We start from the raw sequence: 25,672 nt of genomic DNA on the forward strand, positions 1-25,672 counted from the left end.
GGTGATGGACAGGGAGGCCTGGCGTGCTGCGATTCATGGGGTGGCAAAGAGTCAGATACTACTGAGCAACTGAACTGAACTGTATTTATATCTGTGATCTTTCTTTGAGGTTTTTTTTTTTTAATTTTCATTGTGAACCAGATAATTCAATGATTATGCATGAAAGCATATAAACTACAAACCGCATTTGTTTGACCCAAGTGCCTCTCTCCTCAAGCACTTTCAGAATTCACTCCAGGTTATTCTTTTTGACCTTCTAAGATTTCAAAGTAACCATCAATGGTATTATAAAAGGAAAAGTATTTTTAAAGGAATTAAAACTATCAACTTAGCAAATGTTAAATAGTGTTCTTAAAAACAATTTTTCTAGGAGGTAGACTCACTTTTGTTCTAGAATTTCTCATTAGGTAGCTTGTGTTTACAAGGAAATTAAGCACTTTAACTCTTTTGTAGTAGTATATTGTTTGGGTAAAACCATCTAATAATACTAAAACATACACTGCATAACTACAGTACATTGCTTAAAACACATCCATCAAAAAGAACAATAGCTAGATGTTTCCTTCTTGATTTAAAAGGATGTGGCTTAAGTGTCTGTACACATAATGATATACTGGTGGAGGAAAAATCAACATTTGAAAGAACAGTGACATTAGAAAGGGCAGGTATTTGTTTTATCAATACAGTTTGTACCAGAAGCAAATACAGAAAATGTTAAACAGTATCTGTTTGGATTGCAGAACCAAGTTCCCTACTTTCATATATTATGATCTGAAATTATGTTTGTAAGTTGAGTGTCTGGAAATTAGAACTTTTTGCTGTGTGGGAAGCTTCAGATAAAAAAATAAAATACAATTGAATTTTTGAATCAATATTATTTAAATTTATATAAGTAATTAATAATATTCAACATTAGATATAGACAGTGAATAATTTTCTACAGTAAATTACCGTCTCCAATCTAACTTTGCCTAATGTTCTTGAAATAATATTTAGTAAGCAGAAGAAATTGGTAATATAGGAACAGACTTTCAGAGAGTGATCTTATAAAAGAATAAACAAGAAACTTTGTCAGGGTTCTGATAAGGATATTATAGTGGCCTTGATACATACAGCTATTCAGTCAACTTCTCTGAATAAAATTTTAAGAGGAGTTAGAACATTGGCCTTCTCTTGATAAAGAGGTTTATAATAATCATATCCCTCACTAAACTTTATGTCTTCTCTCTGCCCTGGTATCATTGAAATCATTTCTTGTGCTCAATGTAAGACATATTTTTAAAGATCACTCTATTTGTCTTTTAATGTTACCCTCTCACCGCATTTATTATATTGTTCCCTCTTTCTGGCTTCTGAGCATTCACTGCTGCCTTTTCATTCTTCCTGCACTTTCTTAGTTAGGCATACTTCTCACTCCGCTTCCATTGACCTTCTACTCTATAAACTGAGTTCTCTAAATGGTCACCATAGACAGCTTCATCACCACATTTATTTGCATTGTTATTTAGTCCAGATAGATCCTTATTGAACATTCTGTCACTTTTGATACCATTGGGCATCTTTAAGCTGTCTCCTCCTCAGCCTGTTCCTTTCTATCTCCTCTGAAGCCAGATGTGCTCCAGCGCCTTCTTTCTCCAGTATGACCCTCTTCATTGGCCATCTCATACTCTCACATTCTAAAATGATGGTGTTATAGAATGAATCGTGATCCCTCAAAGATTCATATGTTCAAGTCCTAAACTCTAGTGCCTCAGATTGTAACCGTATTTGAAGATAGGGTCTTTAAAGAATTAAAATGTCATTAAGGTGGGACTCAATCCAATATAATTGGTGTTCTTAAGAGAAAATTTTAACAGATGTGTATACAAAGAAGACAATCTGAACACACAGGGAGAAGATGGCCGTCTATAAGCCAAGGAGAGAGATCTAGAGCAGTTTCTTCCCTCAAAAGTAAAGTCTTGTCAACATCTGTGATCTTAGATTTCTAGGCTCCAGAACTGTGGGAAAATAGATCTCTGCTATTTAACCCAGGGGCGCTAGTGGTAAAGAACTCGCCTGCTAATACAGGAGACAGAAGATTCACGGGTTTGATCCCTGGGTTGGGAAAATCCTCTTAGAGGAGGGCATGGCAACCCACTCCAGTAGTGGGTTGGAATTTTGCCTGGAGAACCCCATGGTCAGAGGAGTTTGGTGGGCTACAGTCCACAGGGTCACTAAGTGTCAGACACCAATGAAGTGACTTAGCACATATGCTGTTTAACTGCCCAGTCTTCAATCCTTTGTTATAGCAGCCCTAGCAAACCAATACAGATGACCTCTCAAAGGTCACTTAGATCTATCTTTGACATTATTTTTTCTGAGTCTTGGATCAGCACTCACAACTACCTACTGAACATTCCCATCTGCATGTTTTACAAAAAGCAAAAATAAATGTCAAAAATGAAATAATCATCTGCCCAAACCTGCTACTCTTTTCTACTTTTCAGTATGTCTTAATACTCAACACTCTAACCTTAGAAGTTCAGAATTATTTTGTGTGTATAGTGTTAACCGTAATGTTAAAACTGAGTAAGGCAGTGTGCAATGATGTTAGCTAGCAATAAATGATACATTTCCTTATCTAAGGAATGTTTTGGAATGACTTATTCCCTATCAAACCATATGCCCTACAAAAAACTAAACACAAAAGAGATAAGAAGAACTATAGAAACTTAAAAGATTTTTTAGCAAATGTCTTCAGGACAATTTACTTTGTTTAGTACAGGTAAATTAGTATGATCTCATTTTCAATTGAGAGATAATATGAGTAAGTATATAAAATGTAAATGTATAATTTAAGAAATTTTTATACAACCAAACCCCATCCAATCATCAATGTTTTAGATATAAAACATTTTCCAGCATCCTAGAATCCCCTACCTGCCTGCTTCTGAATCATAATTCCCTTCCTCCTTTATAAAGATGATCACTGTCTTGACATTTGTAGTCACCATTTCTTTACTGCTTCTAGTTTTGCCATGTATCTATGCATACTTAAACAATAGAGCTCAATTTTTCATTTCATTTTTATATGAACAGAAGCAAAATGTTTATTATGTTTTGCTTTAATTGCTCAATGCAATGTTTATGAGAATCACCTAGGTCTTTTATTTTATATTGTGTGTCTATGTGGAGCTATCTTTTAGTTTATCCTAATTTAAATTCTCAAGTCTTCTTGTATGAAGATTGCTATCTTTTATCAGTTCTAGCCATTTCTTAGCCATTGTCTCCTCAGATACAACTCTCCCCTATCCTTCTAATAGTCCAACCATAAAATTGAAATTCTTACCCCTATCCCACAGGATTCTTGACTACTCAGCGTATATGATTGATCTATTTTGCTATACCTGCTGCACTATAAAAAATATCTTTTGACTTATCTTTAGGTTCATTAGCTTTTTGTTCATCTAAAATGCTATTAAACTGATCTATGACACTTTTGGGCTACCCCACTTGCTCAGTGGTAAAGAATCTGCCTGCGGTGCAGGAGACCCAGGAGACCCAGCTTTGATTCCTGGGTCAGAAAGATCATCGGAGGGGAAAAGGGCAATCGTCTCCAGTATTCTTGCTGGGAAAATCCCATGGACAAGGAGCCTGGTGGTCAGTCCATGGGGTAGCAGAGTCAGACACGACTGAACATAGCATGGCACATGCATATTTGCCCCCAAAAGTAAGTTAACAAAAGACTCAATTTCACCATGCTCTCTGAATGCAAAGACAACAAAAAAGAAAAAGACGGCTTCTTTTAACTATAACTACTGTACTTCTCCTTTTTAGAAGTTTCACTTGGTTTATTTTCAAATCTCCTTAGTCATGCAATACTTCTGGTCTCCTGATACCTGAAAAAATTTTCAAGCTTATCTTTTTTGCACTCTGCTTCACGGTTCTAATATTAGGACTCTTAGGTGAACTCTTTTGCTCTGAGTTGATCCTGAAGCTTCTCTCTCATGTTGTCATCTTTACTAGTAGGTTTCGTATATTAAAATGTATACCACTAGTCTTTAAAAACTGACGTTACTTGAGAAAAAGGACAAATAATTCCTTCAGAGAAGATGTAAGTTGTTTTTTTTTTTTTTTCTAGGCACCTAAACAAAACAACTTTCGATAAAATAGTCTTCTGATGCTTTTTGGAAACACATGTGATGTTAATTTGGTCTGTAAATCAGTTATGAATTAAGAGTTACAGTGTCTCAGATTTAAGTCTCCCAGATTTATTCAAGTACACTAGTCACATAAAACTGAAATTACCTCATTTATGTTATAATTTCCTATTATAAGAAGGAACTGTCCAGAAATTTTAAGAAATTAATAGATGGTTTAGAATGACAAATTAAATTTCCCATATATGACTATGTGCCAGGGGTATTGTGCTAGCCTATAATGTAGCTCAGACATGGTGGATATGAAGCAGATAAATTTTTTAAAAACCCATATCGTCGGAGGGGAGGGAAGAAAAAAGGGATTCATTGCAATACATGAAAGTTACCTACAAAAAAAATAATTCTTTGCTAAGGCAGAAGAGTTTTCATTGGATGATCTTCAACCCTAACCTTGTTCTCTACTCCCAATTACCCTCCCGCTAATAAAAAGTCAGAGCATTCTCACTCCACCCTGTAACACAAAACATTACCCAATTCAGAACAGGGATGTACCATCAGGAAATAGGCAGCTGCAGGCAATTCACTGGAGAAGAGAAAATCATAAATCCTATCAGACACACTGATTTTCATATTAAAAAATTATGTCCATAGTTAACACCATTGACAGAGTTGCACCTAATATGTTTATTTCAGTAATTGCAGAAAAAAATCCTGTTAACTGTTTGCAACTACCACTTCGACACAAGGAAATCCCCTTGCTGTAATAGTCTGACATGGAATTTAGACCAATGTAGGACAGAAGAAGTGGAGAAGGCCATGACAACCCACTCCCTGGAAAATCCCATGGGAGGAGCCTGGTAGGCTGCAGTCCATGGGGTTGCTAAGAGTCGGACATGACTGAGCAGCTTCACTCCACAGGACAGAAAAAGCAAACCAGTAAGCAGCAGTGAAACGGACAAGAAGGCCATCTCTTTTGCTATTTCTGCACTGTTTCATCAATATACGTCTTACTGTCTTGATGAAAAATAGCTAAATAGTTCACACATAATCAATAATGCTTGCCAGAATTAGATTTATAGAGGCTTCCTCTTCTTTACATCTAAAATTCCCATATAAAAAGTATATTTTTGATTATAGTAAATACTTATGTTTTGATAACGGTTAGTAGTTTTTTAGTGTTCCAATTAGAACAAAAAAATTTAATGACTTTTTTTAATAAATCGGTCTAATTTTTGTGTAGTACTCGAGTGAAAAATTCTTCTTAAAATTTCTATGAGAATTTGAAAATAGAATATATTATGCCTAGCGGGTTATATCCTGAGACCCTGACAACTGGTTGTATTACAGGAAACTGAATAAAGCTCCAGGAGAAAACTTCAGTTAGCAACTCCTATAGTGGAATGTAACATGCACAGATTTATACAAAGTTTAGATGGATTACAGACTTATATGTGAAAAACAAAACAAAGTTTTAAAATTCACAAACGTGTTTTTAAAAATGAATTTAATGTTCATTTTGTATTTTTCCATAATTGCCTTTTGGAAAGATTGGCATGTAAATACAAATAACAATGAGAAATATCACAGAAACAAATAATTCCATTATTTCTGACTTTTTTTTAAACTACACAACAAATAAATTAAAACATAGATCCTTTTGAAAATGGAGAATCAGGGTTAATAATTTATAAATTACCATTAACATAAAGAAATTTAAAGGCTTCATATAATAAAATTCTCAGTTATGAGTCTATTAAATGGACTAGTTATCTTAGGCTTCCCTGGGGGTTCAGATGATACAGAATCTGCCTGCAATGCAGGAGACCCAGGATTGATCCCTGGGTTGGGAAAATCCCCTGGAGAAGGGAATGGCAACCCACTCCAGTATTCTTGCCTGGAGAATCTCAAGGACAGAGGAGTTTGGTGGGTTTCAGTTCATGGGGTTGCAAAGAGTCAGATATGACTAATCAACTAACACTTTTACTTCACTTTCATCCTATCACAGGGAATAGTTTGAAATAAGAAATTTTGGCCAGAGCCAACAGATTTACCAAAAAAAAAATATTTCTTTTAAGCAGAAATGACACTTAAATGGTTACCTAGGTACTCGACCCTGACACTCCTATTATGAAGGGAAGGGAAGTGAAGTGAAAGCTGCTCAGTCGTGTCTGACTCTTTGCAACCCAATGGACTATAATATCCATGGAATTCTCCAGGCCAGGACACTAGAGTGGGTAACCTTTCCCTTCTCCAGAGGATCGTCCCAACCCAGGGATCGAACCCAGGACTCCTGCATTGCAGGCAGATTCTTTACTAGCTGAGCCACAAGGGAAACCTAAGGAAACTGGAGTGGGTAGCCTATCCCTTCTCCAGCAGATATCCCTGACCCAGGAATAGAACCCGGGTCCCCTGCATTGCTGGTGGATTCATTACCAACTGAGCTATCAGGGAAGCCCAACACTCCTACTATAGGAATTTATTTAAACAGTTCAAGTATAATTTAGAGACTAGGTTAACAGGTACCCATCATAGCTAAAGCCCTTTTCTATTTCAGCAAACTGGAGTGTTACATTCTGATCCCCATGGTCTTGGAGGGAGTTGTATAATTCTCTAATTCTGAAAATAAGAGTTTCTACCTGACTGATGTAGAATTTGCAGGTTGCAAATTAAGGAAGAAGATGAGTACTAATATTTGGAGTGAAGAAGATTGGGAATAAGTAGTCAGTGGTGGGGTTTGGCACTTAAAATCAAAATTAAAACATAACAATATCACTTGAAGGACTGAATATTTTATTTACACCAACTATAAAATTTTATGACTTCACATTCGAAGACAGAGTTGCAATATAGGAAAGGAAATAGCTACCTCTTTCTTGAATAGGTGGATTTTGACATGTTGGTTTCTTATCAGCACATTTTATGGCATTTTGTTTTAGATGAAGTGAAGTTGTATGAGATGCATTGTTTACATCAGCAACAAAAGAACTCATGTTTCAGCAAAGGGCTTCATTAGTGCAAATTCAATGACTATTTACAAGTATATATGATAACTGCATTTTAAAGCAATCTAAGAAGGAATGTATTACATTAAAACTTTTCTAATATTTTTATTCCACTTCGCAGAATATCTAGACATAATCCAGCAACAGACCTGTCTTAATCACAGAATGCAAAATAAACATAACCTTCATTATGAGTAACAAAACAAAAAATTATCCACTTTGTAAATTTCAGTATGAGTACTACAATCAGGTACTTTTTAGATTTCCTTTTATTACTTAATCCACAAATTTAATTAGGATATATAAGAAATATTACATTTAAAATAGTTCTTTAAAATATATTTTCACTGGTAACAATTTTGTACATTTTTACAAAATAAAATCTATAAACATTCCTTCATATACACATTAGCAAACAGCAAGTAGTGGAAATTACTCTTTTTATACATAAACATTTTTTAAAGATATTTACAAGAGAAGATAACCATTTTTCTATCCAAAGATAAAGATTTCCAATATCCCTCTTATTCAACAGATATTCTTCTCATTTTTTCAGCTAATTCTTTTCTCACTTCAATATGTTTTTCTAAATTTTGCACTTCATGTGGAAGATTGATGTCCCAAACAGACAAGCAAGACTGTATCTCTAGAAAATTAAAAAACAAATCATGTTACAAAGATCTGCCATGAAACATTTTTATCTTAATTTTGTTAATTTATAGTTAGCTGTTGGACAAATGCATGTGTGTGTGTGTGTGTGTGTGTGCTCAAGCGTGCCTGACTCTTTGTGTTCCCACAAACTGTAACCCTCCAGGCTCCTCTGTCCATGGAATTTTCCAGGCAGGAATACTGCAGCAAGTTGCCATGCCCTCCTCCAGGGCATCTTCCCAACCCAGGGATTGAGCCTGGATCTCTTAAGTCACATACTAAATTAATATCATTTATAAGAAATTATATTTGGAAAGTGTTTAAAATACATTATAGAACTAACCACTAAATTTTAACAGTGGACCTTTAGTAACATAAAGCTTCATGTTCTAAAAGAATAAAGCTTCTTCAAACACTTTTAAAAATCAGACTATGATTTGGATAATATGGAGTAGGTAAGATCTAAGGAAAAATACCCATGTTGGGTTTGAGCTAGTTCTCATTTAAGAGTGGTTGCTAGCTCTACTTCACCTGAAAAATATACTACACTGCTAATCACTAAAACTTAATTTTGATGATTTATATCTAAATTACTTGAACCATAAAGAAGCTATCAATTAAAAATGCCTAAAGTGTTATGCATATGTAATATTTACCTTAAATGTATAAAAATATAATATGTTATAATCTTTCATGTCATTACAGTCCACTTGGAATACAGTATCCTATTAAACATTACCTTTTTGGTGTTGCGTACCTTCAGCACTTTTCCGGTTATAACCCAAAACCAGCATGACATTTTTAAGGCTTCCTTTATTAAAAAACAAAAGAGCTCTATTAAAACAATATAATAAGTTGGACTTTAAAGAGTACAAAAGTTCAGATTTTAAGACACAAAAACCTTGGAAATTAACTTACAATTCCACTACTTAAGAGATCCCTCAACTGAGTTTGAACAAAAAATACTCTGCAAGGTGACCAGCACGTTGTTAAAGTTAGAAAATTTGGTCTACCTTCTTGTTATGATTCTTATTGTGTGAATCTGAGAAAACAGCTGAAACTCTCTGCAAAATGGGCTCAATATTTACATATTACTCCAACAAAAGCTAAATATCAAAGAGATAGTGTATGCAAAAGTGATTTTGATACTATAATGTGCTGGTCAGATGTGAAGCATTTGGATAGAGTTGGATGGACATGTAATATACTGCCACACTGTCATATAACCATACTTTATTCTCAAGTCATTCAATAATTTATTCAACAAATATTCATCAAATACTCTATGTACCAGGCCTTAGGCTAGGGCCTGGGAATAAAGGGGAATAAACACAAGCAGACTCAATCCATCACAAAAATAGAGTTAAGTTCTGTAAAACTAGAGTTCATGTAGTGTTGGGGCTTTCCTGGTGGCTCCGCAGTAAAAAAAAAAGTCCACCTTTAGTGCAGGAGACGTGAATTCGATCTCCGGGTCAGGAAGATTCCCTGGAGGAGGGCATGGCAACCCACTCCAGTATTGCTGCCTGGGAAACCCCATGGACAGGAGCCTGGCGGGCGTCAATTCATGGAGTCACAAAAGAGTCAGACATGACCTAGCTACTAAACAACATCAATGGATGCAACTTTAGCAAATGAATAATAAAAATGCTGGAACAAGATGAAGACAACAGCAAATTCCTTTTACAGGAATGTATTAAAGAGAGACAAATGGAGTTTATGGTCTAGGGATGAAATTAGTTACTAAACAGTAACTAAGTTAACTAGGCAAAATGAAACAGCACACACAGAACTTTGAGGTAGGATGAAGCATGGTATTTAAGAGGGGCTGAACTTTCTTCTAGAGCAGAAAGAGCAAAGAAGAATACGGCAAATGACAAAGGCGAGAGAACTGAGGTGAAGCTAGATCATGCCGTATATTGTAGATTATGTTTAAATTATTTTAAAAATAAATTAAACCCATTGAAATTTCCCTATAATGTCAGTAATGAACAACCATTTGGATACCAAGTACATACAAATTAAAGGATACAACAACCTTGGTGAGGAAGACTAGAGAGACAGACTCTTATACGCCTGCTACTTTGCTTGCATGGACAAATGTCCTGGCAGTCGCCAGTCACTAGGAGCCCCTAATTCTAACTTTTGTGCAACTCTGACACCTATTCATGGAAAATTTGTGAGACTGAAGAAAAACATTGGTCTCTCCTTAATATATTCCTGTGAAAGGAATTTACTGTTGTCTTCATCCTGTTCCAGCATTTTTATTATTCATTTGCTAAAGTTACATCCGTTGATATTGTTTAGTAGCTAGGTCATGTCTGACTCTTTTGTGACCCCACGGATTATAGCCCGCCAGGCTCCTCTGTCCATGGGATTTCCCATCAACAATACTGGGGTGGGTGGTCATGCTCTCCTCCAGGGAATCTTCCTGACCCAGAGATGGAATTCACGTCTCCTGCACTACACGTGGATTTTTTTTTACTGCAGAGCCACCACGGAAGCCCCAAAGTTACATAAACTCTAGTTTATAAAACTTAACCCCATTTTTGTGATCAACTCTGTATAAATACTAAGTCTTTAACTAGTCAAAATAAGAGTTACGAGTGAGCATCATGTGCTATCATGATTTCTTCATAGTTGAGTAGAAAAGTAGGAAAAACAGAAAACATAAAGTAAATAAAACATAATGATTTTCCAATATTTGTATTTAGATTATGAAGTATATATTGTTATAAGAATATACACTGTAGCAGTATATACTATAAAAAATATAAATTTATTTACAGAAAGAAAAGCTAAATGGTATTCCTTAACAAGGGTAGAAAGTTTAAACTAAGATAAAAATAATCATCTGCTTAAATTTCTTTGACAAAAAGTTAAAAATACTCAACATTATATATTTTTTTGCCTTAATTATAAAGAAAAAAGAGAAAGTAAGACCTAAATTTAGTGTTCACTTTACAATACCTGCTTCTCTTATGGGACTAAAAACATCTACTCACTTCATGCTTATAAGGCCCCTTTTCAAAATATATCTTGCAAAATTTCACTGTGAATTTCTGAGACACTTCATACAATGTTGGGAAGTGAAGAGAAAACATATTCTTATAGTCTTAAGAGAATATGAAAAAAAGATTTAAAATAAGTAAACTTGCCTAACTGTGCGGTCATCATGACTCTAACAGAATCACAAAAGTTGTGAATTATACGTATAATTCGACGAGTTGAAAGATCAAGGAGTAAGATATGGCCTCCTCCAGTTCCTATCCAGAGAGCAGTGTTCTTCTGAAGGCAGAGAGTCTTCACTCTCCCAGAATAAGACATTTTGTGTTTCGATTCCTTGCTTACTCTGACCAGTTCCTCCCTAAAACCATAAAGAAAGCATGCATTAATCCTTTTTCTTCAAAAATAAAGAGATAAAATAAATGTGACTATATATACAGACACACACACACATAAATATATATATACAATATTTTGGATTATGAATATATGACAAGATTCATGACATATCATTAAAATTATATGAAACTAATTTTGCTAAATATAGAAAGTCAAAGAGCCACATTTTGCTACTTAAAGCATAAATTATCAAAGATAACACAACAACTGACTCTTAACTTCAAGAAACTCTGAAATAAATAAGATGGATATAATTTTTATATATAACAAACCTATGCAATCCAGCAAAAAATGAACAGTATCTGCTCAATATAAAGAAAAAAAGCATTAGTTTCAAAATTTTTTCATGAATTTTAAAAGTTATAAAAGAAAAGAAAAACTATAGTCATGTACATGTAAAACATATGAATCCAAATCACTGAATTTTTCCCTGAGCTAATGAATAATTCATGACAAAAATGAGGTATCCAGAGTAAAAAATTCCAACAATTTTAGAACTCCAGGAAAGGACCTTTTTTACCAGGCAGAATTGTCCAGTCTTCCAAACAGAAATCTCCTCACCATCCAGAGAAAAACTAAAGTGCTAGTAAACTTAGAAATCTCAATTTATGAATATAGTATATAATCAAAACGTTCTCCAGAAGATAAAAAGAAAATCTATACAGTAAAACCAAAATAAAACTATACAGTAGCTAGCAAATAAGACTGGTGATGATCCTGGATGCCAGCAGCAGCACACAGTTATGCGGGTGATGTGAAGCCTCCTACACACTTGATCCTGGTCAGTCTAATACATTTTTCACCCATATTTCATATGTTTTGTGACTTCTTCTTTGTAATACCTTGAAGAAACCATATCTATTATGTTTCTTTTTTTTTTTCCAAAGAAGAAATTTGCTGGATACCAACAGATGGTGCCAAAAAGCATTAACAATTTTGCTTCTGGATTTTTTGTTTTTTAACATTTTTCTATTTAGAAGTATAAAGGAAGAAGAAGCCATACTTCTTCCCTCTGTGAAATATGAAGTGTAAGGACAGTTACGGGCATGAAATAAAGAACCCATGACACTGTACCTACATTCAATAACACAGTGCACACTTACAAATGTGATCAGCAGCTAGGCCCCATAGTACTCCTTCCACAGTAAAATAAATTAAAAAAATATTAATTTACTTTAAAAAGTGCACACAATCTATCAGTTCACAGAGTTTTTCAGTCTTCTTATCCCACACTTCCACACATGGGCTATTTTTCTTAGCAACATAAAGAGCCGTGTCTACCACCACTGCGATGATGTTGGAATCACAGAAAGATGTATTAGAAAATCTAGAGGGAAAGAAAAGAATGTCATTTAATTTTTTTATTATTTCAAAATGTAATACAACTTCATATTAGCTCTTAATGCATATAAAGGATTACCACTATTTTGAAAAAGAAACAATTATTTCATATTATCCCCTAACCATTCTGAATAGAATACTTTGATACTTCACCTACTTCTGGTTACTTCATATTTCTTCCTTGATAATAAAATTTAAATTTGTTTCCTATTTTATTAATTTCAGTATTATCTGGTTATTTATAGAATATTATATTATCTGAATATGTATAGTATCTTGATTTCCAAGAAAATCATCATAGTATCTGTAACTTTATAATACTGCAAAAAAATCCATATTGTCAAGAGTGACTGGGAAATTAAGGTCACCCATTTACATGTAAAATCATAAGACCTTTAAATCCACCTAGTGACAGTCTTCAAATATAAAATATATCTGCCTCAACACAAGCCAGTCAAGGAAAGGGGAAAAAAAATCCACACCGTCATCCAAATATTAGAAAGCAAATTGTTATTTTTCCCCTTTGAAAATAAAGGAAAATGACAGACATTTTTAAACAACTACCTTCCAACCTCGTATATTTGGCATTTCACACATTTTGCAGACAGATTGGCTACCAAGGGCTCCATCTGCATGACAGACTCCAAGCTGTACTTCAAGGCTTAATTTAAATATCAGCTCCTCTCAAATTCTCCCCTGACTTACTGAAACAGACCAGCCATTCCTTTTCCCATAACTGATGCATTAAATATAGAGTATTAATCTGCATTTAATAATATTACAGACATTATTAAATACAAAATCATATTCATTAGTAAGTCCCGACACCACCCTGTCTCTTTACCATGGTACCTGCTTAATGGGACGGAGATGTTAGACAACGGGTGACAACTTCTGAGAAGAAGAAAATATTTCCAAGTGTCTGTGAAACTGGGTCCTAATCTCTTTTCAGAAATGGATATCTTTGAGAGCCTGATATTTATGGCTATTCTATCTAGTAAAGCACCTATATTCCAAATCTTAAAGGGAATTTTAGGGGGCTAATTGATACCATGACCTCATAACATTCTACGTGAAATATAAGAATTGGGGGCGGGGCTTTTCTTCTTATATATGCAGGCCTGTTTAAGTTGGTTAAAAGTAGAAACTACAGAATAAGAATATGCGTGTGCGCTAAATTGCTTCCCTTATGTCTGACTCTCTGCAGCCTTATGGACTGTAGCCTGCCTGGCTCCTCTGTCCATGGGATTCTCCAGGCAATAATAATGGAGTGGGTTGCCATTTCCTTCTCCAGAGGATCTTCCCAACCCAGGAGTCAAACCTGTGTCTCTTACATCTCCTACACTGGAAGGCAGGTTCTTTACCACTAGTGCCACTTGGGAAGCCAGAATGAGAATAAGTTTAACCAAATATTTACCATATGCTAGGAAACAAATCTCTGGGGGGAGAAAAAAAACAGAAAATCCTCAAGCATGAGAATTTACCATATATAGCAGTGTATCTGAACTCTGACCACACTTTAGAATCACTTGAGAGCTAAACATACATACAGACATGGGGGACCCACCCCAGTCTTAATTCATCTGCTTTAATTGCTCTGAGGTAGGTCCAGGGCATCAGATTATTTTTAGCTACACTAGTGGCTTCTAATGTGCAGCCAATTAAGAAGCAGTATGTCTAGTGGTATTGAGAAAATTATTTTTAGAAGTACATTTATAAAATTTTGTGACAGATATTGTGAGGGGAAATAACAAATACAATGGAAGAAAAAAAAAAATCCAAGGCACCCAATCGCCACAGGTGGGATCATAGACAGCCACCCAGAAGTGACTCTTGGACTAAAACAGACAACAGGCATAGTCGTCATCCAGAAAAACAAAGAACCACAAGTAAAGGCTGGAGTAAGAGGGAGTAGGCTGTCTTCAAAATTAAGACAAATTCATTTTGACTAAGGCACAGAGGGTAAGGAGGTTGCAAAATATGAATCTACAGAGATAAGCAAGGACTAAATCATGAAAGTCTGGTAAGTCATCTCAAGGAACTTGGAGTTCATGCAAAAGACACTGGAATACACTGGCCAGTTTTAAGCAGGGGAGTGGCATCAGCTTGATTTGCATTTTAGAACAATCCCTCTGCCTGAAATGTTGAGAATGGATTGAACGGAAGACAATCAGAGGTTTGAGAACTCTCTGCCATTGTTAAAAAGGCCAGGCCTTTGATGGTAGATGGCAGCTTGGTAGCAGCAATGAAACAGTGAGAAGTATAAGTATTTGAGAGTCAAGAAGAGCGTCAAGTGGTTAAAGAGTTAACACCGAAGAATCAAGGATTTTTCCCAAGTTTCAGTCTTGGGCAATTAGATGGATGTTGAAAAACTAGGATATTCCCTGAGATAAAGATTGCTCACTTAAAGCTAATAATAACCATGATAATTATCTAACATTTATTGAGAGTTTACCAAGTGCTGGATCTCATATTAAGTTCCTTATATTACTTTTTATTCTTTAGTTTTTCAAGTATCTCTTTGAGACAGGGTACATTACCTTTCTCAGGTTAGAGAGAACCGAAGATTTGAGAAGTTCTTGCCAAATTCACATAACCAATACATGACAAAGCCAGATATGAACAATCTATGCTCTTATCCAAACCCTACACTGCTTCTCACTGAGGAATATGATGAATAAGAACCAACTGCAATGCTTTGGTTAAAACACAATTTTAAAAAACTGAAACAACAAATTGGAACAAGGTTTATATTTTATTTTATTCTGCTTGAAATTGGTATCACTAACTTTTCTTTTGAGGAAATGTCTGCATAATTATCAACTCTAGAGAAGACTTAATTCCTAAGGTTCACTTCCTACAATCAGTAGTTAAAATTATCCACAGGGAAAGTGTGGAGGAGAAGACCCTGAGTTGACCTCTTCTCACAGGCACACCATCACGACTATTTGAAAAACTAGATAAAAAAAGACTAGAACCTACCAGAAAAGAGCTTCTACAACCAAAGATACAAAGAAGACATCAAATTGAGAGAGGCAGAAGGGACTGGGTCATGATACAGTCAAATCCAATACCCCCAGGTAGGCGCTTCACAAATGGGAGAACAACTGCAGAAGCACTTTCAGAGGAGGAAGTTCAAACCCCACTTCAAGCTCTCCAATGCAGAAGTCCTGCACCAGGAAGACGAGCCCCCGGAGCATTTGGTATTGAATGGCAGTGGGGCTTACTTTCGGGAGTCCCAGAGGGCTGGGGAAAACAGAGAATTCACACTTAAAGGGCACACACAATACACCACATAGCCCGGAATAGAGACAGAAGCTGGGGTAGGAGGAAACTGCAGCTCACCCAGGGGACACGGATGCCGGCAGGCCAACAAAGCTTTCAAGAAACCACAGGCCACGCAGCCAAATATTTCAGAAACCAGTCCCAGCCACCAACAACATGCTCTGGGACCCCTTAGCCCTGAACAAAGAATCCAGGACTTGTTTCTGCCTGCCAGTATGCCACACTAGCTCCACGATCTCGTTTTATCCATTAGTGGGCAGGCAACAGCCCCTGGGTCTCCTGGACACTGACTCCACCCACCAGTAGCCCAGCACTAGTCCAGGGTTCCCCAAAGTTCCACAGTCAGATGCCTGGTAACTCAGTACCACAAACCAGAGATCATCTCAGCCCCATACAAGGCAAGATTGAGCAACCAAATGGACCAGAGGCCAACCAAGTTTAGCAGACTGCTCACACGGTCAGTCAGCTGCAAAAGAAAGACCCTTGCAGCCCTCATGGGGGAACCCGTAGAGCATATAGTGCTGGTGATGAAAGGGGAATACACTGCTGGGAACAAAAGATGTCTCCTGCAAAATGCCAGTTCTTCAAAGTCAGGAACCATAACCAAGCTACCAGATAAGTTAATATAAAAAAGCAATTCAGGCAAAATTAAGAGACAGAGGAACATGTTTCAAATTAATAAACAAAATAAAACCCCAGAAAAAGAGCTAAGTAAAGTTGAGTTAGGCAATCAACCTAAGAGTTCAGAGTAGTGATCATAAAGATGATCACAGAACTCAAGAGAATTGATGCACAGAGCAAGACATTAGAAGCTTTAATAAAGATTTATAAAATACAAACAACAACCAAACAGAGATAAAGAATATAAGTGAAATTTAAAATGTACTAGAAGAAATCAATAGTATATTAAATGATACAGATGAATGAATCAATAACCTGGAAGAAATAGTAGTGGAAATCAATGATGCTTAACAGAAAAAAAAACAATGATAGAAATGAGGACAATTTAAGAGACTAATAGGACAACATCAAGACCAATAATATTCACTATAAAGTGAATAAGAGTCCAAGAAGAAGAAGACAGACAGAGAGAAATGGGCTGAGAGCATAATAGAAGACATAATAGATGAAAAATTCCCTAACCTGGGAAAGGAAATAGATACCTAAATTCAGAAAGCAGAGTCCCATAGAGGATTAACTCAAAAACAAACATACCAAGACACACCGTAATTAAAATTAAAAAAAATAAAGATACACAGTAAAAAAAAAATAAAAATAAACATACAGAGATAATATTATAATAAAAGAGAAAAACAACAAATAACATACAAAGGAATTCCCATAAGGTTATCAGCTTATTTTTCAGGAGAAACTTTGTAGGCCAGAAGGAAGTGGTATGATACATTTAAAATGATGAAAGGGAAAATCTTAAAAACCAAGAATACTCTATCTAGAAAGGCTCTCATTCAGATTAGATGAGAAATCAAAAACTTCACAGACAAGCAAAAGCTAAAAAAGTTCAGCACAACCAAACCAGCCTTACAAGAAATGTTAAAGTAACTCTCTAAGTGATAAAGGAAGGGCAACAAGAAAATTGAAAATTATAAATTGAAAAACTTCATCAGTAAGGGCAAAACTGGTACTAAAGATAGGAAAGCATCCACACACAGAGCTAATAGTAAGGGTTAAAGACAAAAGTAGTAAGTTCATATATATCCACAAGCAGTTAAGACACATGCAAAGAAATTATATGTAAAACATGGTATCAAAAAACCATAATTGTAAGGGGAGGAGAATACAAATGCAAGGTTGATAAAATGTATTTGAAATTAAGAGATGAGCAACTTAAAACAGTTAAAGACTCTGCCTTTATGCAGGACACCTGGGTTTGATCCCTGAGTTGGGAACATCCCCTGAAGAAGGGAATGGCTACCCACTCCAGTATTCTTGCCTGGAAAATTCATTGGTCAGAGGAGCCTGGCAGGCTATACCACAGGTTGGAAAGAATCAGACAAAACTGAGAGACTCTCACTTGTATTTTCTTCCATATATATTTCCGCATGTAAAACTCACAGTAGTGACAAGCCAAAAGTCTATAATAGATATAAACAAAACAAAAAGGAATTTAAAACAGCACTAAAGATATTCATCGAAATACATGAGAAAACAACAAAAGAGAGGAAAGGAACAAAACGCACCTACAAAAACAAACTCAACACATTTAGCAAAATGGCAAAAAGAACATACATATGAATAACTATTTTACATGCAAACTGGACTAAATGCTTTAATCAAAGACAGAGTGGTAAAATCGATACAGAAACAAGATTTGTATATATGCCACCTACAAAAGACCCAATTCAGATATAAAACTGACTGAAAGTTCAGGGACAGAAAAAGGAATTCCATGCAAATGGAAATTTTAAAAAAGCTGAGGCAGCAATACTTATATCAGAAAAACAGATTTCAAAACAAAGTATTTTACAGGAAACAAAAAGGACATTACATAATGATCAAGGGATCATTCAAAAAATATAATTGTTAATACCTTCACCCAACATAGAAGAACCTAAATACGTAAATCAATTATTAACAGACATAAAGGGAGAAATCAACAGTAATACAGTAACAGTTGAGGACCTTAACACAACACTTACATCAATGGACAGATCATCCATACAGAAAATCAATAAGGAAATACTGGCGTTAAATAACAAATTATACCAGATGAATTTGACATATATATAAACTGAATCACATTCTATTCAAAAGCATCTGAATACACATTCTTTTCAAGTACACGTGTAACATACTCTTGGATATATCACATGCTAGGACACAAAATAAGCCTCAGTAAATTTAAGAAACTTCAGTTCAGTTAAATTCTGTCACTCAGTCAAGTCTGACTCTTTGTGACCCCATGAACTTCAGCACGCCAGGCCTCACTGTCCATCACCAATTCCCGGAGCCTACCAAACTCATGTCCATTGAGTCGGTGATGCCATCCAACCATCTCATCCTCTGTCGTCCCCTTCTCCTCCTGCTTTCAATCTTTCCTAGCATCAGGGTCTCTTCAAGTGAGTCAGTTCTTCGCATGAGGTGGCCAAAGTATTGGAGTTTCAGCTTCAACATCAGTCCTTCCAATGAACACCCAGGACTTATCTCCTTTAGGATGGACTGGTTGGATCTCCTTGCAGTCCAAGGGACTCTCAAGAGTCTTCTCCAACACCACAGTTCAAAAGCATCAATCCTTCTGCACTCAACTTTCTTTATAGTCCAACTCTCACATCCATACATGACCACTGGGAAAACCATAGCCTTGACTAGATGGACCTTTGTTGGCAAAGTAATGTCTCTGCTTTTTAATATGCTGTCTAGGTTGGTCATAACTTTCCTTCTAAGGAGTAAGCGTCCTTTAATTTTATGGCTGCAGTCACCATCTGCAGTGATTTTGGAGCACAAAAAAATAAAGTCAGCCATGTTTCCATTTTTTCCCCATCTATTTGCCATGAAGTGATGGGACTGGAGGCCATGATCTTAGTTTTCTGAACGTCGAGCTTTAAGCCAACTTTTTCACTCTCCTCTTTCACTTTCATCAAGAGGCTCTTTAGTTCTTCTTCACTTTCTGCCATAAGGGTGGTGTCATCTGCATATCTGAGATTATTGATATTTCTCCTGGCAATCTTGATTCCAGCTTGTGCTTCTTCCAGCCCAGCATTTCTCATGAAGTACTCTGCATAAAAATTAAATAAGCAGGGTGACAATAAACAGCCTTGATATACTCCTTTTCCTATTTGGAACCAATCTGTTGTTCCATGTCCAGTTCTAACTGTTGCTTCTTGACCTGCATACAGGTTTCTCAAGAGGCAGTTCAGGTGGTCTGGTATTCATATATCTATCAGAATTTTCCACAATTTATTGTGATTCACACAGTCAAAGGTTTGGCATAGTCAATAAAGCAAAAATAGATGTTTTTCTGGAACTCTTTTGCTTTTTTGATGATCCAGCAGATGTTGGCAATTTGATCTCTGGTTTCTCTGCCTTTTCTAAAACCAGCCTGAACATCTGGAAGCTCATGGTTCATGTATTGCTGATGCCTAGCTTGGAGAATTTTGAGCATTACTTTACTAGTGTGTGAGATGAGTGTAATTGTGCAGTAGTTTGAGCATTCTTTGGCATTGCCTTTCTTTGGGGTTGGAATGAAAACTGACATTATCAGTCCTGTGGCCACTGCTGAGTTTTCCAAATTTGCTGGCATATTAAGTGCAGCACTTTCACAGCATCATCTTTTAGGATTTGAAATAGCTCAACTGGGATTCCATCACCTCCACTAGCTTTGTTTGTAGTGATGCTTCCTAAGGCCCACTTGACTTCACATTCCAGGATGTCTGGCTCTAGGTGAGTGATCACACTATCCTGATTATCTGGATCATGAAGATCTTTTTGTAGTTCTTCTGTGTATTCTTGGCACCTCTTCTTAATATCTTCTGCTTCTGTAGGACCATATCATTTCTTTCCTTTATTGAGCCCATCTTTGCATGTAATATTCTCTTGGTATCTCTAATTTTCTTGAAGAGATCTCTAGTGTTTCCCATTCTATTGTTTTCACTGAACACTGAGCAAGGCTTTCTTAGCTCTCCTTGCTATTCTTTGGAACTCTGCATTAAAATGGGTATATCTTTCCTTTTCTCCTTTGCTTTTAGCATCTCTTCTTTTCACAGCTATTTGTAAGGCCTCCTCAGACAGTCATTTTGCTCTTTTGCATTTCTTTTTCTTGCAGATATTCTTGATCCCTGTCTCCTGTACAATGTCATGAACCTCTGCCCATACTTCATCAGGCACTCTGTCTATCAGATCTAGCCCCTTAAATCTAGTTCTCACTTTCACTGTATAATCACAAGGAATTTATTTTAGGTCATATCTGAATGGCTTAGTGGTTCTCCCCACTTTCTTCCATTTTAGTCTGAAGTTGGCAATAAGGAGTTCATGATCTGAGCCACAGTCTGCTCCCAGTCTTGTTTTTCCTGACTGTATAGAACTTCTCCATCTTTGGCTGCAAAGAATATAATCAATCTAAATTTAGTGTTGGCTGTCTGGAGATGTCCATATGTGGAGTCTTCTCTTGTGTTGTTGGAAGAAGGTGTTTGCTATGACCAGTGCGTTCTCTCAGCAAAACCCTACTAGCCTTTGCCCTGCTTCATTCTGTACTCCAAGGCCAAATTTTCCTGTTACTCCAGGTGTTTCTTGACTTCCTGCTTTTGCTTCCAGTCCCCTATGATGAAAATGACATCTTTTTTTGGATGTTAGCTCTAAAAGGTCTTGTAGGTCTTTATAGAACCATTCAACTTCAGCTTCTTCAGCGTTACTGGTCAGGGCATAGACTTGAATAACCGTGATATTGAATTGTTGCCTTGGCAACGAATGATATCATTCTGTCGTTTTTGAGATTGCATCCAAGTACTGCATTTCAGACTCTTTTGTTGACTATGATGGGTACTCCATATCTTTTAAGAAAATTGAAATCACATAAAATAGCTTTTCAGACCATTTGCTGAGACTAAAAATCAACTATAAGGAAACAACTGCAAAATGCACAAATACATGGAAACTAAATAACATGATACTAAATAACATGGGTCACTGAAGAAATCAAAGAAGAAATAAAAAACAACTGAAGACAAATGAAAATGAGTCATGAAGATCCAAATATATGGGATACAGTAGAAGCAGTTCAAAAAAGGGAAATCTATAGTGAAAAAAGATGAATTCAGAAAAATTAAGATTCTCAAATAAACAAGCTAACCTTTCACTTAAAGGAACTAGAAAAACAGGAACAAACAAAACCCAAAGTTACCACAGGGAAAGATATCATAAAGGTAAGAAAAGCAGTAATGATATACAGTCTAAAAAACCAATAGTAAACATAAATAAAACTAAGAGCAGGTTCTTTGAAAAGATAAAATTGATAATCAAGGAAAAAAAGGAGAGGGCTCAAATTAATAAAATCAAAAAGAAAAAGAAGTTACAACCAACATCACAGAAATACAAAGGATCATAAGGGATTACTACAAACAATATGCAAAAAAAAAAAAAAAAATAGGATGGCCTAGAAAAAAATGGACAAATTGCTAAAAATGTACAATGTAACAATACTGAATCAGAAAGAAATGTAAAATATGAACAAAACAATCACTACTATTGAAATTGAGCCAGTAATAAAAAAAAAAAGTCCCAACAAACAAAAATCCAGGACCAGAGAGCTTCACAGATGAATTTTATCAAACATTTTCAAAATATTTCAGAAAATTATAGTGGAAGGAATGTTCTTGAATTTATTCTATGAGGCCAGTATCACCCTAGTACCGAAACCAGACAAAGAAAACATACAAAAAAGAAAATTACAGATCAATACCACTGATAAACATAGATGCAAAAATCCTCAACTAAATATTAGCAACCAAAATCCATACATTAAAAGGATCAGCACTATCAAGTAATACTAACCAGGCAGTGCAAGGATTTTTCAGTTTCCACAAATCAATCAATGTTATATACCACATTAACAAACTGAAGAATAAAAATCATATGATCATCTCAATAGAGGCAGAAAAGCCTTTTGACAAAATTCAACATTCATTTATGATTAATAAAGCTCTTCAGAAAGTAGGCACAGAGGGGACCACAATACAGGTCATATATGGCAAGCATATAGTTAACATCATTCTCACGGGTAAAAAGCATTTCCTCTAAGGTCAGGAACAAGACAAGATGCCCACTCTCACCACTTTTATTGAAGATAATATTGGGAGTCCAAGACACAGCTATCAGACAAGAAAAAGAAATAAAAGGAATCTAAATTAGAAAGAAAAAAGTAAAACTGTTAACTGTTTGCAGATGACATGATACTACACATAGAAAATCCTAAAGACACTGCCAGAAAACTAGTAGAGCTCATTAATGAATTCAATAAAGTGGCAGGATACAGAAATCTGTTGCATTTCCGTACACTAACAACAAACAATCAGAAAAAGAAATTAAGGAAACAATTCCATTAACAACTGCATCAAAATGAATAAAATAACAAGGAATAAACCTATCTAGCAGATAAAAGACCTGTACTTGGAAAACTGTAACACTCATGAAAGAAACTGAAGATGACAGAAACTGATGGAAAGATATACCATCTTCATGGACTGGAAGAATTAATAATGTCAAAATGACCATACTACCCAAGGCAATCTATATATTCAATGAAATCCCTACTAAAACACTAACAGAATTTTTCACAGAACATAAAATTTGTATGGAAACACAAAAGATTTAAAGAGTCAAAACAGTCTTGAGAAAGAACATAACTGGAGGAATCACTGTCTCTGACTTCAGACTAGATTACAAAGCTAAGGTAATCAAAACAGTATAGTACTGGCACAAAAAAGACACACATATCAATCAAATACAAGAGACCAGAAATAAATCCAACTCACTTATGTTCAATTAATCTACAACAAAGAAGGCAAGAATAAGAATGTACAATAGAGAAAAGACAGTCTCTTCAATAAATGGTGCTGGAAGAAATAGGCAGGTATATGGAAAAGAGTGAAACATAGAAGATTCTCTAACAACATATACAAAAACAAACTCAAAATGGATTAAAGACTCGAATGCAAGACTGGATATCACTCTATCATAATTGCAGCAATAATTTTGGGGGGATCTGTCTCCTAAAGCAAAGAAAATAATAGCAAAAATAAATGGCAGGAGCTAAGTAAACATAAAAACTTTTGCACAGTGAAGGAAACCATCAACAAAATGAAGACAACCTACTGAATAGAAGTAAATATTTGCAAATATGACTGATAAGGTGTTAATATCCAAAATATATAAATAGCTCCTATAAATCAACATTAAAAATACAAAAACAAAATTAATAAAAGGACAGAGACCCATTAGACATTTTTCCAAAGAAGACATACAGATGATCTACAGGCACACGAAAAGGTGCTCACCATTAGTATCATCAGAGAAGCTTAAATTAAAACCACAGTGAAATATCATCTCACACCTGTCAGAATGGATAGCATCAAAAAGGCCACAAATAACAAGCATTGGCAAGAATGTAGAGAAAAGGGAAACCTCATACACTGGTTGTGAAAATGGTGCAGCCACTATGGAAAAAAACTATGAAGATTCCTCAAAAAACTAAAAATAGAACTACCATATGACCCAGAAATACCACTCCTGGGTATTTATCCAAAAAAAAAAAAAAAAAAGAAAGAAAGAAATGATACAAGCACTCTAATGATAGGCAAAATATGGAAGCAACCTAAGTGTCCACCATCAGATGAATGAAAAAAGAAGATATGGTATTATAAATATACAATAGAACAATACCCACCAACAAAATGATTGAAATTTTACCATTTGCAACAACATGGATGAATTCAGAGGTTATTACACTAAGTGAAATAAGTCAAAGAAAGACAAATACTATTTAATCTTACTTATATGTAGAATCTAAAAAATATAACAAACTAGTGAATATAAAAAATTAAAACACACTCACAGATACAGAGAACAAACTAGTGTTTATCAATGTGGAGAGGAAAGAGGGGAGGGCCAAGATAATATTAGGAGATTAAGAAGCACAAATTACTATGTATAAAATAAGCTACAAGGATATACCATATAACACAGGGAATATAGCCAATATTTTATAATGACTATAAACAGAATATAAACTTTGTACCTCAATAAAAAAAGAAGGAACAAAGAAAATTATCTAAAATGTATGTGTAAAATTCATATCTTCAGTAAAATAATGAGTTGATTGTCTTTCAAATTCCATGTTTAATTTGATACAGAGATAATGAAAGTGATAAAAATTTAAAGTGATAAACACTACTAAAATTACCATGGATTTTCATATTTTATCCCAAATGTGATTAGGCTGGGTGATTTTTTTAACATTCCTATGCCAAGTTTCATAATGAATATTTACATTTACAACAGAAAAATAAAGTATGCATTTTGAAAGATTTTTGTTGGGAACTACAAACAGTATTATTGACATGATTACAAAGAATAAACATTAAGAAAATGGTAAATTAGCTGCACGGAAAGGAATAACTCACCGCTGATTTGTCCTGGTCTCAATGAGTTTCTGAATGGTGAAATCATCAGAAAATGAGAAAACTTTTGTACCACATCCTCCCCACATAATATTTTTTTCAGTTAAGTTCACAGATTCACTCAAACACATCAGTGGAGTGCTGACATTTCCTATGTTGAGTATCTTCAGAGGAGTGGCTCCTTTACACTTTGCCAAAAAGAGAAAAACACATTCAGTAAATTGAGTATCTACAGAATGAAATAGTGTAAAATTTGAGCTTTCTAAAAACTACTTTCCCTCTTAAATGGTTAGAGATATAAAAAAAAAATTCAGGATACATTTTTCAAATGGCTTATAAAAACAGGATTTAATTCAAATAGTATTCAATTATCTTTATAACCAATCTCTTCACTTCTCCATGCAAAATTTGTACAGCAGTAACCTAAAAATTATACTATAATTACTTCTTTGTCTCTCATTAGATAATAAGCTTTTTTGATAACAAAGAGTATGAATGGGTAGGATGTTAAATGACTAGATGGAACCACAGATGAATGAAGGGTGGAGAATCATAGCTTTAATGATAAATGTGAATCTTAAGAACAGAAAGTCAAATGATTTCTTCAAGATTAAAGAACAGGTTGATAGCAAGCCAGCCTTAAAACTTGTTTCCCTTGTCTTTTCCGCAATATATTTATAAGAAATTATCTACTTCACTTATATAAACATGGAATTATTTCCATCAC

General features: G+C 35.2%; 1 protein-coding gene across 5 annotated transcripts in view; it reads right to left on the reverse strand.

Annotated features, from left to right (window-relative positions):
- Positions 1-6,912: 6,912 nt before the first annotated feature.
- LRRK2 (leucine rich repeat kinase 2) overlaps positions 6,913-25,672 on the reverse strand; it is a 192,376-nt gene continuing 173,616 nt past the window's right edge. For 3 of the 5 annotated variants that reach the window (XM_070454571.1, XM_070454569.1, XM_070454572.1), the window contains 5 exons: positions 24,949-25,133; positions 12,366-12,518; positions 10,945-11,153; positions 8,529-8,600; positions 6,913-7,787 (listed from right to left, as the gene is read on the reverse strand). In XM_070454571.1, the coding sequence (XP_070310672.1) occupies positions 7,666-7,787; positions 8,529-8,600; positions 10,945-11,153; positions 12,366-12,518; positions 24,949-25,133 (741 nt within the window). In that variant the 3' untranslated portion in view covers positions 6,913-7,665. Of the gene's footprint in view, positions 7,788-8,528; positions 8,601-10,944; positions 11,154-12,294; positions 12,519-24,948; positions 25,134-25,672 lie in introns of those variants that run through there. The other 2 variants (XM_070454570.1, XR_011483287.1) reach the window with 2 other exon arrangements.

The sequence above is a fragment of the Odocoileus virginianus genome, chromosome 24, assembly GCF_023699985.2.
Source record: "Odocoileus virginianus isolate 20LAN1187 ecotype Illinois chromosome 24, Ovbor_1.2, whole genome shotgun sequence".
Lineage (NCBI taxonomy): Eukaryota > Metazoa > Chordata > Mammalia > Artiodactyla > Cervidae > Odocoileus > Odocoileus virginianus.